This window comes from Canis lupus, chromosome 1 (assembly GCF_011100685.1).
Source record: "Canis lupus familiaris isolate Mischka breed German Shepherd chromosome 1, alternate assembly UU_Cfam_GSD_1.0, whole genome shotgun sequence".
Classification (NCBI taxonomy): Eukaryota; Metazoa; Chordata; class Mammalia; order Carnivora; family Canidae; genus Canis; species Canis lupus.
Genome location: NC_049222.1, coordinates 71,074,435 through 71,091,218, shown reverse-complemented (window position 1 = coordinate 71,091,218; position 16,784 = coordinate 71,074,435). Strand labels below are relative to the sequence as shown.

The window sequence follows — 16,784 nt, the reverse complement described above, 5'->3', positions numbered from 1 at the left end:
AATAATTAGTTCTATAATTTTGTGGATATAAAATAATATATAAATACACTATAAAATATATCCCTCTAATTTTCCAAATAATATATTTTTTAAAGATATATGTAAGAGCAAAAAAGGAAAAAAAGGAAGAAGTACCTTGGAATAAATTAACAGAAATGTTAGACCTCTACAGAGAAAATTATAAAGTTTTACTGAGGGCAATTAAAGAAGGTATACGTATACTATGTTGACAGACTGAAATATTCCATATTTTTAAAATATCAATTTGTCCCAAATTGACTTATAACATCAATGAAATCCCAATTAAAATCCCAAAAGGTTATTTTTCTGAAACTTGACAAGCTGCTTCCAATATCCATATAGAAATTTGAAGGATTGGGCAGCCTGGGTGGCTCAGCGGTTTGGCGCCGCCTTCAGCCCAGGGCCTGATCCTGGAGACCTGGGATCGAGTCCCACATCAGGCTCCCTGCATGGAGCCTGCTTCTCCCTCTGTCTGTGTCTCTGCCTCTCTCTCTCTCCTCTCAGAGTATTCTCATGAATAAATAAATAAAATCTTTAAAAAAAAAAAGAAAGAAATTTGAAGGATCAAGAACAAAGGAAAGATTTGCTCTAGTAGATAGCAAAACTTTTCACAAAGCTATAGGAATGAAGACTGTGTGGTAATGTTGCAAAAAACCAAACAGACAAATGAAAAGACATGGAGAGCACAGAAATAAAATATGTGAATACCAATGCCCATTATTTGGGAAAAAAAATGAAATTGAACCATTACCCCACACCATCCACACAAATTAACTGCAAACAGATTAAAAACCTAATTCTAAAAAACTACATATCTTTTATCTAGAAAAATATATTCATAACCTCAAACTGAGGAAGGATTTCTTAAGAATAGTGATTAATCATAAAGGAAAAGACTGATAAAATTTAACTAATTTTAAATTAGGATTACTGCTTATGATAGGAAATACATGATAAATACATGTAAACAAAATAAAAAGATACACCCCAGAGGGAGAAAATCTATTTGCAATACTGTATGTAATTAACAAGAGGATTATCATTAATAAATTTTCTTTTAACTCCTAAACAGATCAGTGAAAAAAAGACATCAACCCAACAGAAAAATGGGCAAGTCTTGAACCAATACTTCACAAAAAAGGATATCCAAAATGGGCATTAAAAAAACCTCATTAATAGTCAAGAAAATGCAAATTAAAGCCGAGGGCATTATATCCCACCAGATTAGCACAATTTAAAATGACTGACATATCAACACATAGTAATTAAAATAGCAAAAAAGTAAAAAATAAATAAAATGACTGACCTATCAAGGATTGGCAAGAAGGCAGAGCAGCAGGGACTTAAACGCACTTTTGTCAGGAGTGTGAACTAGTACCACCACTTTGGAGAACACATTGATGTTATCTACTCAACTACTGCAACCATTCCACTTCTTTTTTTTTTTTTTTTTTTTAAGATTTTATTTACTTATTCATGAGACACAGAGAGAAACAGAGACACAGGCAGAGGGAGAAGAAGGCTCTATGCAGGCAGCCGGATGTGTGACTCGATCCTGGGAATCTGGGATCACGCCCTGAGCCAAAGGCAGATGCTCAACCACTGATCCACCCAGGGGTCCCCCATTCCACTTCTTAATAGACCTCCCAGAGAAACTCATGCCACAAGTGCCATTTTAGACCGAGTTGTGTCCCCTTAAAATTCATATTTGAAGCCCTAATGCCCATGTGACTATTATCTGGAGATAGGGTTTTTAAGAGGTAGTTACGGTTAAATGAGGTCATAAGGATGGGGCCCAACTCAATAGGACCGATGTCCTCCTAAGAAGAGGAGACACCAGGGCAGCCCTAGTGGTGCAGTGGTTTAGCGCCGCCTGCAACCCAGGGTGTGATCCTGGAGACCTGGGATCAAGTCCCATGTCGGGCTCCCCGCATGGAGTCTGCTCCTCCCTCTGCCTGTGTCTCTGCCTCTCTCTCTCTATGAATAAATAAATCTTTAAAAAAAAAGAAGAAGAAGAAGAGGAGGAGACACCAGGAGTGCACGCACAAAACATAAAAGGTCATGTCAGGCATAGCAAGAAGGCAGCTATCAAAACACCAAAGAAAGAATTTATACCTCAAACCAACCCTGCCGACACCTTGATCTTGGACTTTTTACTTCCAGAACTGTGAGAAAACTCATTCTTGTTGTTTAAGCCCCTAAGTCTGTTGTTTTTGTTATGGGAGCCCTAGCTGACTGATATATGTGCTCTGAGATCCAACCCTAAGTATGTGCAGAACAGTATTCTCTTTCCAGAACATGCAAAAATAGCAAAACATAATTCAGGAATGCGTATTAGAATAATTACAAAGAAAGCAAGAAAAGTATATTATAAGAGAATAATGAGTAAGGAAGATTTTGTGATCCCATCTCATGATCTAGGCAAGGACTGCACAGGTTATTATTCATTCAATATACATTCATGTTGATGCCTTTTTTCCCTGCATTTAGATTCGGATTTCACAATTTTAAAATGTTTAAAAACTATAGTGTATCATAAACTAAGTGTAAGCAAGCCCAACAATATTCTTATTTTTCCTATTACGGCTGGATTAATAGCTTTCATTATACTTCAATATTTTGTTTTTCTCTTTATGTAGATGTCCCTGATTACTGATGCTGCATGCATGTGCTTAGTCAGACTGATGAACAATTTAGTGATAAATAATTTAGATGCCAGCATCTTTCAGATCTTAGAGACACAGTAGTGAAGAAGCCATGCAAGGTCCTCATCCTCAAGGAAGTGACAGTCTGATTTAATTCCCTAAATCTAAAAATGTAGTCATAATCCAATCAATACCACCTGTTTATAGGATCGATCTAAGAATAAATGTCTGGCTTAAAGCAACTATTTATTGAACCACCAACTATTTTAAAAAGGTAGTTCTATTCCACATTCCCAGGAAGGAAAGGCAGGTTTTATGTTTCTAGTTCCTCCACAGAAAAATTCGTATATTTCTAGGTATATCAAATTGTATTCTTCATTCCACTCACAGCTCTTATCAATCCAAGCTACAAATGAAAACTTCTAACAAGATCAGAAAAGTAGGGCTTACCAGCCAAATCTCACCCATTTTTTTGTCCATGTAAATAAAGTTTTATTAGCACACAATCACAGCAATTCATTTATGTATCAGGATACAGTGAATAGTTCCAACAGAAATGGTCTGTCCTACAAGCCTAAATATATATTACCTGGTGTGTTTTTTTTTTTAACCAAAAAAGCTTACCAATTTCCATTTCAGAAGATATAAAGTATTTATTTAATGTCATTTGCTAAGCACACACTATTACTATAACTACATTACATTAATGGACAACTGAATGAATAACAGAATATCTTTATTAAGTTTCTACTCAGTGTAAGCAGGAAGCACAGTGTGTGTGGAACATGACGTGTATTCTCAGATCAATTTATAACTCTATAGTATTTTCACACCTTCCAACAAAGCTGTATTTACTCTTCATCACATACCTTCACTGGAATTTTCTTGTCAAAATCAGGGAAGTGAATTATTTTATTGAGTTTGGACACATATAGTATCATTATGGTAGCTGCCATCTAAAAAAAAAAAGGTAGAAGGTAGAAACTTCAGTAAAATATCTGAAAGGACTATTTTAGGTACAAAGACATCATCAGAAGAAAACACATTCATCAAAAAGAAAATATTATTCAGAAAAATCCATACTCTAGGTTCCAAATAATAACTATTTCTTAGAATATTAAAATTGTTTTTCTTGCCAATGTATGAATTCCATCAGAACTATAGGCAAAAAGTACAAGATCAAATAGACTTACACACATACATATGATATCAAGGGGCTCAAGGAACAGTGACAGAGAGGAATAAAGAAATGGTGTCCCCAAAACTGGTCAGAGTGACCACGGTCATGAGGCCACTCCTTGATGCTGGACCATAATTCCTGTGTCCCAAGCATATGGTCACCTTCCCACATAAAGTGAATCTGTGGGTAGGGCAAAGGGGGAAATCTCCACACATAAACACACTTTCTGTTAAGTCCAATATTCCTATAATACAGAAGACAAATTAGGAGAAAAAACTATTTTAAAAGAGATTTATTGTTCTCTTCAATCTAGCCAGTACTATGAAAATGTCTCATTCAAACCCTATTAATCTGGAGTCCATCAAGTATATTAGAAATACTCCAGATTATTATTATGAAAGAAAAAATTTTAATATCTTCCTATGCAAATTTTAGAACTTACTCAATTTTCTCCATTTTATGATCAAGAATTTAAGAATTCCTTCAACATGATCATCATCCTAAACCTTGAGCCTAATGAGCTTACAAATGTAATACTTATGATAAATATAACATGAGCCCATCTTGAATTATAATTACAGTTTATATTTATGACTTACTTTATAATTCTTACAGAAATATATTAACACTTACTTAAAATATTCTATAACTCAGGCTTTTTAAATTAGGTCTACTGCTCTCTTCCCCACAAATTGCATATCAGAAAGGCTTTACCTTGAGTACAAGCCAGTGAATTTATTTGCCTTGGGGATTACTAGGGGTACATTATTACATATTCACTGATCTTTTAAAGTACTTTTTTCTATATGTTTCACATTGAAAGAGTAAGATAATATATTTTTGACCTCAAGGAACTATTTTCATTTCTTAATATTTTTTCTCCCTAAAACATTGTCACAAAGAATACCTTATCAAAAACATTTAACCAGAATAATGCTTAATCATATAAATGACATCCTTTCCAAGATTCGCAATTAAAAATTTAGCTAACAGATACAATTTTAATAATTTTACATTTTTCTCCCTATAAATTAAAGCAAATCCAAACCAAAAAAAAAAAAAAAATACCTTGGGTGCCTGTTACCACTTGCCTATTAGAAATCACCAGCATATGATCAAGAGAGTAAACAAGTCACAAATTAATATTAATGGGAAACTTCAGAAGTAGCCAAATGGGGATAGTCTGAAAGCTTATCCAACCTTGTCTTTATACTCGAGAACAAAAAAATCACAAACCGCAAGAAGCAGAATGCAAATATGTTTCGTTTGGCCCATAGAGAGTTTTGTAAAAATTGGAATGTGTGGCCAGCATTTACAAATTTGATGTAAAAATTCAAAAGCCTTGCTTCTCCTGAAACACCTCCAGAGTTTTGATAATAAGGACATAGTGAATGGGATTGCATCTCCCCAGCCCTTTCTCTCTGGGTACAGTGGCCCGTCCCACCCCAGTCTCCAACCCATTCATTTGTCATCCACCAGGTCTTGTAGGTGGCTGGCTTCTCCTTCTCCTGGCTCCTTGCTTTACAGCAATTAAATTCAATTAAGGAAGTTGAAACAAGTAGTTCATTTTTTTCCCTCCAAATACAACTGTTCCTAAATTATAGAAAGACATAAAATGTATATCATTATTTCATGCTATTTAACCACAAGTATCCTGATCCTCTGGCCCTCTGCCAGCTGAATAAATTTGTAAACCACAGTCTTAAACAAAAGCACTTAAAATTTCATCATGTATAATGACAACTAAGCAGTTAATCTTTCTTTTTCACTTACCTGTCCAATTCCAAGAAAAATTGGTGATGGGAATCTACAAAAAAACACAGAATAACAAATAACTTTAGCAACTGATAAAAATTTGCAGTCTTTAATACATAATGGCAGGAGTTATTTAAAAAGATATTACTTTTTTTTTCATTCTTAGACAATTAAAACTTAACATAAAATTCATTGACTTTTCATTTGTTCTTTTTTTTAAAACTGATTGTTGCTAAACTTGGTGATTTTCTATTGTCCCTTGCCTGTCATGTCCCTTGCCTGTTGTCAACAGACAACATGACTATGTATGTAGAAAGCCAAAATAATCTGGGGATAAATTATTAGAATTAATAAATAACTTTAGCAAAGTCATGGGCTACAAGATGAAAATATGAAAAAATCATTTATATATCTATATGCCAATAAGAAACAAGTGAAAATTTTAAAAAGATCATTTTATAATAGCATTAAAAACACATCAAATAATCTTAACTGTTCATTTTATGATATTAAGGAATTATTTTTGCTTTTTTGGGTATGAAAAATATTAGGGTGGTATTTTTTTAAAACAAAAGAGCCCTTCTTATCTCTTAGAAATACATACTGAGGGACACCTGGATGGCTCAGTCAATTAAGCATCCAACTCTTGATTTCGACTCAGATCATGATCTCAGGGTGGTGAGATCGAGCCCCATGTCAGGCTCCATGCTCAGAGCGGAGTCTGCTTGAGATTCTTTCCCCTCCCACGCCCTTCCCCTCCCCTTGCTCACACAAGCTGTCTCTCTCTAAAATAAATAAATAAATAAATAAATAAATAAATAAATAAATAAATAAAATCTTTTGAAAAAAGAAATACATACTGAAATGCATGTGATGATATATTTTTAATCTGCTTCAAAATCATCTGGGGGGAAATGGTAGGACTGAATGGAGGGGGGAATACAAATGCAGTAAGGTTGTTGAAACTGGGTGAGGGCTCTATGATAATTCATCATTATACAGACATATCTCATTTCATTGTGCTTCACTTTATCATGCTTTGCAGATACCACACTTCACCATACAAAGTGAAGGTTGGTGGTAACCCTACTTGAGCAAGTCTATTGCCACCATTTTTCCAATGGCATTTGCTCACTTCATATCTGTGTCACATTTTGATAATGCTCCTAATATTTCAGACTTTTTCATTATTATTATTATACTTGTGATGATCTGTGACCAGTGAGTATGACCCGCTGAAAACTCAGATGATGATTAGCATTATTTCAGCAGTAAAGTATTTTTTAATTAATATATACATTATTTTTAAGACATAATGCAATTCCACACTTAATAGACTATAGTATAGTGTAAACCTAACTTTTATATGAACTGGGAAACCAAAAAACTCAGTTGACTCACTTTATTGCAATACTTACTTTTTTGTGGTGGTTTAGAACCAAGTCCATAAGACCTCAGAGGTATGCCTATACTATTTTTTAAAAATCATATACCAGGATGCCTGGGTGGCTCAGCAGTTAAGTGCCTGCCTTTGGCTCAGGGTATGATCCTGGAGTCCCAGGATTGAGTCCCACATCAGGCTCCCTGTATGGGGCCTGCTTCTCCCTCTACCTGTGTCTCTGCCTCTCTCTCTCTGTGTCTCTCATGAATAAATAAATAAAAACATTTTTTAAAAAATCATATACCTAGTTGGGGCGCTTGAGTTAACTCAGTTGGTTAAGTGTCTGACTTCCGCACAGATCATGACCCCAGGACCCTGGGATCGAGTCAGGCATCGGGATCCTTGCTCAGTGGGGAGTCTGCTTGTCCCTGTCCCTCTTTCTCTCCCTCTGCACCTTCTCCTACTCAGGCTCATTCTCTCTCTCTCAAATAAATAAAAACTTTAAAAAGTAATAGTATACTCTGGAACAAATCTAATAAAAGACTAAAGATCACAATAAATGCATTTATTATATTTGCTGAGAGAAAAAAATCTTTCAAGGCCTGAGATAGAAGAGAAGCTATTTTATTTATTTTATTTTATTTTTTTATGTTTTAGAGAAGCTATTTTAGATTCCCAAGTCAGCATAGCTATACATAAACTTTGTTTATACCAAAAGCCCGATTTATGGTCCATCAAGCATATATTGTACACCTGTTTTACAAATGAGTGGCCTAAAGGAAAACCATGTTGTCCTTAAGATAGCAATCAATGCTACTCCCTGCATTCCTTGACGTTAAAACTTGCGGTTCTTGCATATATGTTAATATATAATCTTTTGAGCTTTTACAAGATGTAAAAACAATATGTAACCCTATAAAAACTGTTCATTCTCTGGAGCTCTTTCTTCCCTGTGAAGAGCATGTTTCCCAGGCAGCTGTCCTAACTTGGGCTCGAATAAAACTCTCTTACTCTTAGAGATTCTGAAGATTGTTCATTTTGCATCGACATAATGGATGAGACAGAGATGAGGACAGATACACACAGATATGACAAAGATGACAGTGCAGAGCTGTGAGGGAAAAATGACCTTTCCACAAATGGCATCAGGTAGTTTAGATACTTTTAACAAGGCAGCACACACACCCTGTTCACTGTCCAAACCTCCACTGGCTGCCAGTCATTCTCTCAGGCTACTACAATAGAGGGAAATAACACACACACACACACACACACACACACACACACACACACACACACACACTCAGCCCTCAATCTGTATATTACCTTTTCAGATAGGGCAAGATGAGAATAAAGAACTGACTTACCTTATCAAAGAAAACAGAATGAATGTCTGGACAGCACCACCAGGAGAATTAAATTAACTGCAAGGGATGTGTGCCAGTTGTGCCACCCAGACAGCCCTCTGGACTGAGCAGTCCTTCTCCAGTTGTCCAAGAACATCCTCAACTGAAGAAAGCTGCCTTGCCAATCACAAACATCCTCCCTGTGAGCATCCTGCATCCAATCTCTGCTCTAAGCAAAGGTGTAAAAGGCCAGGGCCCCCACCCCAGTTCAGGAGAAGTCTGTTGAGCCATCCCAGCTCCAGAGCCCCTGGGATCAGGCTTTGTTGTGCTTGCAGAACAGCCAAGTCCTGCTGCCCTCACTCCACCACAGGAGTGATCCTAAGAGCTCTCCCCCATACCCTTCCCCCGCATCTCACAGTCTGCTTCCCAGAGAATATAACCTTCCACATCAAAGGAGGCCACGAGACAGCAACATAAACAAACAGTAAAACAACAACAACAAAAGGCTTACAGAAGACAAAGAGATTGAGTCAGAGGAAAATACAATACAGGGAGAGAAGGAACTCAATAAACAGAGAAAATGATTCAAAGATAAAAAGCAAATTTGTTGACACAAGGAAAACAGACTGAATCTTCTGATCTAAAACCACATTGTTAAAGAATGTTCAATGTAAGTAATGTTCGCTGTAAGTAAAGCAGCAGCCATGAAATCCATAAGAAAACTACAGACAATGGTTCCACCAATCAGGAGTCAAATCAAAATAATGAATTTGGGAATGGAGACATTGTGGTAAAATGGCTGTTGCTGATGACTGTATCCATTTAAATACAGAACAGATGCAAACAGCTGTAGGATTATAATTACACAATAGGACATTACATTATAAAACAGGATATGGAGGTAGGGAGGGTTAGGAAGAAACTCGCAAACATCTTCATCCTTCAGAGCAGAGAGGTCTTCCATTGACACGTGTTTATAATTGAAATGTGTTTACAAAATAAACATGACAAGATCAATTTCTTCTTCAAAAAAAAATTTTATTTATTTATTTATTTAAGAGAGAGAGAGCCCAAGGTGGGGGGGGGGGGCAGAGGGGAAGGGACAAGCAGAAGCCCTGGTGAGCGGGGAGCCTGACGTGGGGCTCCATTCCAGGACCGACACTTAACCCACTGAGCCACCCAGGTGCCCCAAGAGATCAACTTCTTAATGTTTTTCATGACCTCTTCATTTTAGAGGGGTCTTTTAAGAAATACAAACATTTGTAGTAAAGAAATCTGTATTTGAAAATCAGTTTTACCTTGCAATCCCCACCTAAAATAAGCCTTCAAATGTAGCCAGCATGACAAATAGTGGGACAGCCCCAGATATGATAGAATATGAATTCACAGGGTCAGCTATAAAGCAACCCTGCCAAAAAAGTTTAATCTGGATGTAATCAAGCTCTTAGATCTAAATTTCAGTTGGGAAATAAGGTAAGCAAGACTTCAAAAACATAACTCAGACAATCCATAATATGGGACATTTTATAAAATACCTGGTCCAGGCTTTTCAAAAAGTCAGTATCATGGGAAAGAACTGGGATGAGGCGCTTTTCTAGATTAAAATAAAGTATAAAGACATAACTCTGTGCATTTCATGAAGCCTGACTGGATCTTGATTTAAATATTTAAAACAACCATAAGGGATGCCTGGGTGGCTCAGCAGTTAAGAATCTGCCTTCGCCTCAGGGAGTGATCCTGGGGTCCTGGGATCAAGTCCCACATGGGACATCCTGCATGGAGCCTGCTTCTCCCTCTGCCTGTGTCCCTGCCTCTCTCTCTCTCTCTCTCTCTCTCTCTGTCTCTCATGAATAAATAAATAAAATCTTTAAAAATAAATAAATAAAACAACCATAAAAATATCTTGGGACAAATGGGAAGATTACATATTTGGTATTATATTATTTTAGGAAATCATTAAAGTTTGTTAAAAGCAAAAATGATACGATGCAGGAGACTATCTATATTTCAGGAGAGACATGCTAAAGAATCTTAGAGTGCAATATCATGATGTTTGTAACTTACTTTCAGCAGTTGGAGGGGGAAGCAAATATAACAAAATGTTCATTATTTCATCTCAGTGATATGTATATGGTTGTTCATTGTACTCTGCTTTCCATTTTTCTGTATGCTTGAAACTTTTCATAATAAAAAGTCCTGGAGGGGCATATAGATGATCCTTAAAAAATAATTAAATAAAAGCCCCTCTTTCCTTTTTTTTTTTTTTTTTTTTTTTGGTGATCTATATTTAGCTTTATTTTTTTTTGTTTTTTAATTTATTTTTTATTGGTGTTCAATTTACTAACATACAGAATAACCCCCAGTGCCCGTCACCCATTCACTCCCACCCCCCATCCTTCTCCCCTTCCACCACCCCTAGTTCATTTCCCAGAGTTAGCAGTCTTTACGTTCTGTCTCCCTTTCTGATATTTCCCACACATTTCTTCTCCCTTCCCTTATATTCCCTTTCACTATTATTTATATTCCCCAAATGAATGAGAACATATAATGTTTGTCCTTCTCCGACTGACTTACTTCACTCAGCATAATACCCTCCAGTTCCATCCACGTTGAAGCAAATGGTGGGTATTTGTCATTTCTAATAGCTGAGTAATATTCCATTGTATACATAAACCACATCTTCTTTATCCATTCATCTTTCGTTGGACACCGAGGCTCCTTCCACAGTTTGGCTATCGTGGCCATTGCTGCTATAAACATCGGGGTGCAGGTGTCCCAAAGCCCCTCTTTCCAATGTCCACAATAGCCAAAATATGGAAAGAGCTCAGATGTCCACTGACAGATGAATAGATAAAGAAGATGTGGGAGATACATATATGAATATTTCTTAGCCACCAAAAAGGATGAAACCTTGCCATTTGCAATACAATGGCTGGAACTAAATAAGTCAGTCAGAGAAAGACAAATACACATATGATCCCACTCATATGTCGAATTTAAGAAACAAAACAGATGAACATAGGGGAAGGAAAAAAAATAAAATAAGATGAAAATTGAGAGAGAGGCAAACCATAAGAAATGCTGAACTCTAGGAAACAAACTGCGATTGCTGGAGGAGGGGAGGGAGATGGGGTAACTGGGTGATGGGCATTAAGGAGGGCACCTGATGTAATCAGCACTAGGTTTTATATGCAACTGATAAATTACTAAATGCTCTCTCTAAAACTAATTTTTAAAAGTGTCCCCTCTTTCCAAATACTTACTGGATTAAAGAAAACAATTTATAAATAAAAGAGTAAATAACTGGTATCTATAATATGGACTCTCTTTAAAAAAGTAATTTAGGGACACCTGGTAGCTCAGTTGGTTAAGCATCTGACTCTTGATTTCATCTCAGGTCATGATCTCAGGTCTGTGACATCGAGCCCCACTTCAGCCTCCACCCACAGGGGGGAGTTATGCTTGAGATTCTCTCCCTCTGCCCCTCCCCCTGCTCATTCTGTCTCTCTAAAATAAATAAATAAATCTTTTTTAAAAAGTAATCTATACATCTTCATAATATTTTATTTTATTTTTAAAAGATTTTATTCAGGGAGCCTGCAGGGAGCCTGATGCCGGCGGGACTCGATCCCCAGGACCCCGGGATAACGACCTGAGCCAAAGGCAGATGCTCAACCACTGAGCCACCCAGGCATCACCATAGTATTTTTTTTTTAATTTTACCTTAATATTTTGTTTGAATTCTTTGTAATGATCATGCCAGAATGACTTTTCTTGAAAAAAAAAAAAAAATAGAGAGGCGCCTGGCTGGCTCTGTCAGGAGATGATATGAATCTTGATCTTGGGGTCATGAGTTCAAGCCCCACATTGGGAAGAGAGCTTAGTTTAAAACAATTTTTATTTTTTCATTTTTATTTTTAATTTTTTAAAAGATTTTATTCATTTATTCATGAGAGCCACAGAGACAGAGAGGCAGAGACAAAGGCAGAGGGAGAAGCAGGCTCCATGCAGGGAGCCCAGTGTGGGACTCAATCCCCGGATTCCAGGATCAAGCCCTGGGTGGAAGGGAGGCACTCGACCACTGAGCCACCCAGGCATCCCCAATTTTTTTTAAGTAGATATTTCAAGACATCTATTCTAGGTAGTGGGAATATAAATAATTATTTTTGCCTTCCTTATACATTTCTGTATTTACATAATCTCCAATTTTTTAAAGAATTCTTGTAGGAGTGAACGTGAAGAAATGAAGATAACTTTTGAAGTCAGTCTCTAAAGAAACAAATGAGGGTCCATATGGGTTCAAGCAGGGGTTATTTCAGCTTGAGAAATCTGAATATGTCTTCAAGGGCCAGAGGCTACTAAAGTGGAGAGAAGAGAAGACAGAAGGAGCTGGGGGACAGACCTGCAGGAGGAGAGGGCCGGCCTTCCCCGGGGACAGAAGCTCCCTATGTGTTCACAGCAGCCTCACCCACTGGCTTCCACTTTGCCAACAGTACCTGGGAGGGGAGTGGAGGTTGGGGGTGAGGGAAGGTTCTGGGAGGAGAAAGCGTCAAGGAGTCACTGTGGAGCTGAACACAGCAAGCCTCCGGCCCGGCCGAAATCAGTGGGGAGCACGGAAGCCAGCAGAGCTCCAGGATGTCATCTTAAGCTGAAGCCGGGCAGCCCCAGGTGCCCGTGGTCCCCTCCAGCCTGTGCTGTGCAGGCTGGAGGACGGAGCAAGTGGTGGGGAGGCCGCAGCGGCCCGGAGCCCCGCGGTGGGCCTGGGTGGGACCCGCAAGGCTGGCTGCGCAGACCGGGGCGGCTCAGGCCGAATGACCCGGGGTGGCTGTGGGCAGCGAGGCCGCAGCGACTGCTAGGGTCCCTCGGTGGATCCGAAGTCTCCAAGGTCACCGCCAGTCCAGGTGGAGAGGAAGACCAGGGCCCATCGTCACCTGAGTGTCGGGAGCTCAGGAGACACCACAGAAGAGGTGAGTGTGAGCCGTGGGGAGGCACGAGGACCCAACCCCATCCTGGGCAGCCCCGGGTGACAAGGCCTAGCCGCATCCAGGGGCTGGGAGGGGTGCCTTCCGGAGGGGGCAGGTTTCTATCAGAGTAGGAGAAAACTACAAGCTGTCTCTGTCTTTAATATGGATTTCCAGCTTCCACCATTGGAGACGATTCAACAGCTTTTATAAAACCTCCCCGAGTAATTCACACTCCCAGGCAGGGTTGGATGGTTTCCAACCATGTGGTAAGTGATCCCCAAAGTCCTGGGATGCAGAAAGAAGTAGAGAGCAAATACTTGCTAAACTGAATACAACTAAGCTCCATATTTTTATTAAGCACCATCAGTAAATTCTTGCGTGTCACAGAGAACAGTATATCACAGTGGCAACCAGGCCACTCACAACCCTCATGAGCCTGATTCCAAATGAACCACACAAGTCTAGCGTAACAAATAATGAAGACCACCCATCAGTCTTGTCCCCAGAAAGAAACAATCTGTTCAAAATGGAAGAGAAAAAACATCCCTTGAGGTACATTCCTATGACCCTGTGGATTAGGTAATTACTGAAATGTTCTTCCTTCTATTCTATCTTCAAACAGCTAATGCTTGGATCAGATTTCTATGGTTTATTGTTGTAACCAAATCAGCCCAACCTTCCCCTCAAAAATGTGTTCCTAAGGCACACATTGATAGGAGAGAATGAACAGTGTTATTTGAACAGCGTTCTCTAATTGCTTGTTATATTACAGAAATGTGAAATGTTTACTTCTAAGGATAAAAGAGTTTTGTCTTGCAGAGACAAAAATGCCATTTCTTCATTCAATCACAGAACTCAAAATTTTAAAGGTGGAAAGACTAGAACATGAGATGTTTCATATAATAATAATTCTTCCCAGTTGGTTGCTGCCCTTCATCTTCGAAGCACTTAACCAGTGCTTACTGGTCCCTGCTTCCAACAAGATGACACATGTTTTGGGAGGCAGTGACTGACATGGCCAGAGAGCACACAGCCCACTCAAGTGCAGAAAAGAGAGACTGACCTTCAAACTTCATCCAACATAACTGCCAATCACTTCCAAACAAGCCTCTTGATACCATTCTCTTGTTTTTTTTTTTTTTTATCATAGATGTTTTATATTTTCTTTTTCTTTCATTAGCTTGCATAGTAAGTGTTAAATGATACAGGCTTAGGTATACATTCATTCTAATTTCTTTCAGACAGTGTTTGTGTTTTCCTTGGACACCAGCAAACATGCTTGCGACGCACTGGTAGAGATCTTGTAGGTCTATGGGATTGCCAAAAAATATCCTAACTCTCTCTTTTCCTGCCTATGTGCTGCTACCCTTCACCCCAGTCCAGGCCATCTCTTAGAATTATCTAGAATACAGCAATCACTTCCTACCTCCTCTCCCGGATTCCAATGCCATCAGTACTCCAACCACCTGCCAGCCAATGAAATCTTTTTAATCACGTAAGTTGTCATGTCACTCATCATACTGAAACCTTCCAAGGGACTGCCAAATGCATTTAGACTAAAATTAAAACTATTTATCATGGTTTCCCTGCTTCCACCCTGGCCCCCAACATCTGCCTTCAGCACAGCAGCCAGAGTGATTTAGTTCATGTTACTCTGCTCAACACCTTCTAGTGGCTCCCATCTCCCTCAAAGCTCCCACGGGGCTTCATAGGCTCTGTAGGATCTAGCAATCCATTACCCTGGGACCTCACCTAATAACATTCCCACCCAAACACTCTTATCTTTCATGTCTGCAATGTTTTTTCCTGTTTCCCTCACCTCACTCATCTCTTGGCTCAAATGCCACCTCCTCAGTGAGGCTTCCCTGATCACACTGAGATGGCAGACTCTGCTAAACTCCCCTTCCTGCCTTATTTTTTTTACTCCTGACCACACAACTACATCTGACATAATATAAATCCTATCAGCTTATTTACTGATTCACTAGAAAGTTCCATGTAAGCTCTAGGAGGATGGATGCTTGCTCCATAACATTTGGGATTTTGATCTGCTTTATTCACTCCTATATCCCAAGTGCCTAGAACAATGCCCGGCACTTAACAGGTGCTTAAAAAATATTGAATGAATGAAAGACCTGATCCTGCCTTCCCTGCCTCCCTCCTCATCATCTCTCCTACCTTCTTCTTCATTTGCTCATTCAGTTCCTCCAGCAGACCAAACTCCTGTCCATTTTGTCACCTTCCCTTCAGTTTGGAATGCTCCTGTGCCAACCACTCCACCCCAGTCACTGTCATAACATACCTGAAATCACCCTGCTTCTTTATGAACCCACTTCTTTTCTGTATGGAATCTCCAGAGCAGGGGCTCTGTGTTGATCACAGCTGCTTCCCTGGTGCCTGTCATGGGCTTGGCTCATAGTAGGCACTCAGTAAGCACCTGTTGGAGGTGTAACCAGCCACGCTCATGTGGGTCTCAACTTTCTCAAGTATAAAATAAGAAAGCTAAAGATATTCTCTGAGGTCTCTTTAGGCTCTTTATACAATTATGATTTCACATTCTTGTAGCACTAGTATAGTTTACAAAGAGTCCTCACTTATGTCAGCTCCTGCAAAGCTCTGGGAGGTAATGAACAGGGTTGTAATTATCCAGCTTTTGTATCTGAGGAAACTGCTGACTATAGGTGTAGCCCAAGACGCACAGCTATTAGGTAGTACAGCCGGATCTAAATCCACTATGCTTTCAGTGCTGCTACATGGATAGCAGAATTAAACAGGAATTTCTAGTCCTTCTAAATAAGCTCAAAGAACCACAAATCTGGCTTACTGTACGCTAATCCAAACAAGTACATCATGTGCACTTCTAATTGTTTTTTTCCCCAGTTTTCCACGAACACACTGGTAATTTGAAAATAAACGATCAAACAATGCACATAAATTTATCCGCTTAGGACTCATCAGATTGTTGAAAGTCTAGGTCTGTGCAAAGAACTATTCGCCTTTAGAGTTCGCATCAAGATGACTTGTTTGAGCTCCCCGTGCATCTGAAAGCCTCAGGGTGCAGGGCTACCAGCTACGCGGTGGTAAGCGGTGCAGAGGCGTGTCCACATTTGCTGGTCGTAAAATGACTCTGTCAGGTTGTGGTCCGGTTTTCAGCAGCGGGGGCAGGTCGGGGCTCCAGCCTCGGCGGAAACGTGCTCAGCGCACGGAGCACACGGCCAGCACGCCAGCTCCGCAGTCCCGGGCCCCCCGCCCCCCCACCCGGGACCCCGCGCGGCCCCCTGCGCCCCGCTCACCCGTAGGCGGTCAGCAGCGCCTTGTTGACCAGCACGATGAGGAAGGAGCAGGCCCCGTAGAAGAGCGCCGACAGCAGCCTGGCCACCCGGGAGGGCAGCCGCGCGGAGGCCGGGTCGGGGTCGGGGTCGGGGTCGGGGTCGGGGCCCGGGCCCGGGTCCGCGCCCTCAGCCCGGCGGCCGGTCGTCATGTCCTGCGGTC

At 39.7% G+C, this 16,784-nt stretch overlaps 1 protein-coding gene across 1 annotated transcript in view; it reads right to left on the bottom strand.

Annotated features, from left to right (window-relative positions):
• The window catches only part of SLC35D2 (solute carrier family 35 member D2), a 48,450-nt gene extending 31,677 nt beyond the window's left edge, over positions 1-16,773 (bottom strand). The window contains exons 1-3 of the mRNA XM_038525503.1: positions 16,586-16,773; positions 5,620-5,653; positions 3,536-3,622 (exon numbers count right to left, since the gene is read on the bottom strand). Coding sequence (XP_038381431.1) covers positions 3,536-3,622; positions 5,620-5,653; positions 16,586-16,773 — 309 coding nt within the window. The remainder of the gene's footprint in view (positions 1-3,535; positions 3,623-5,619; positions 5,654-16,585) is intronic.
• Positions 16,774-16,784: the final 11 nt, after the last annotated feature.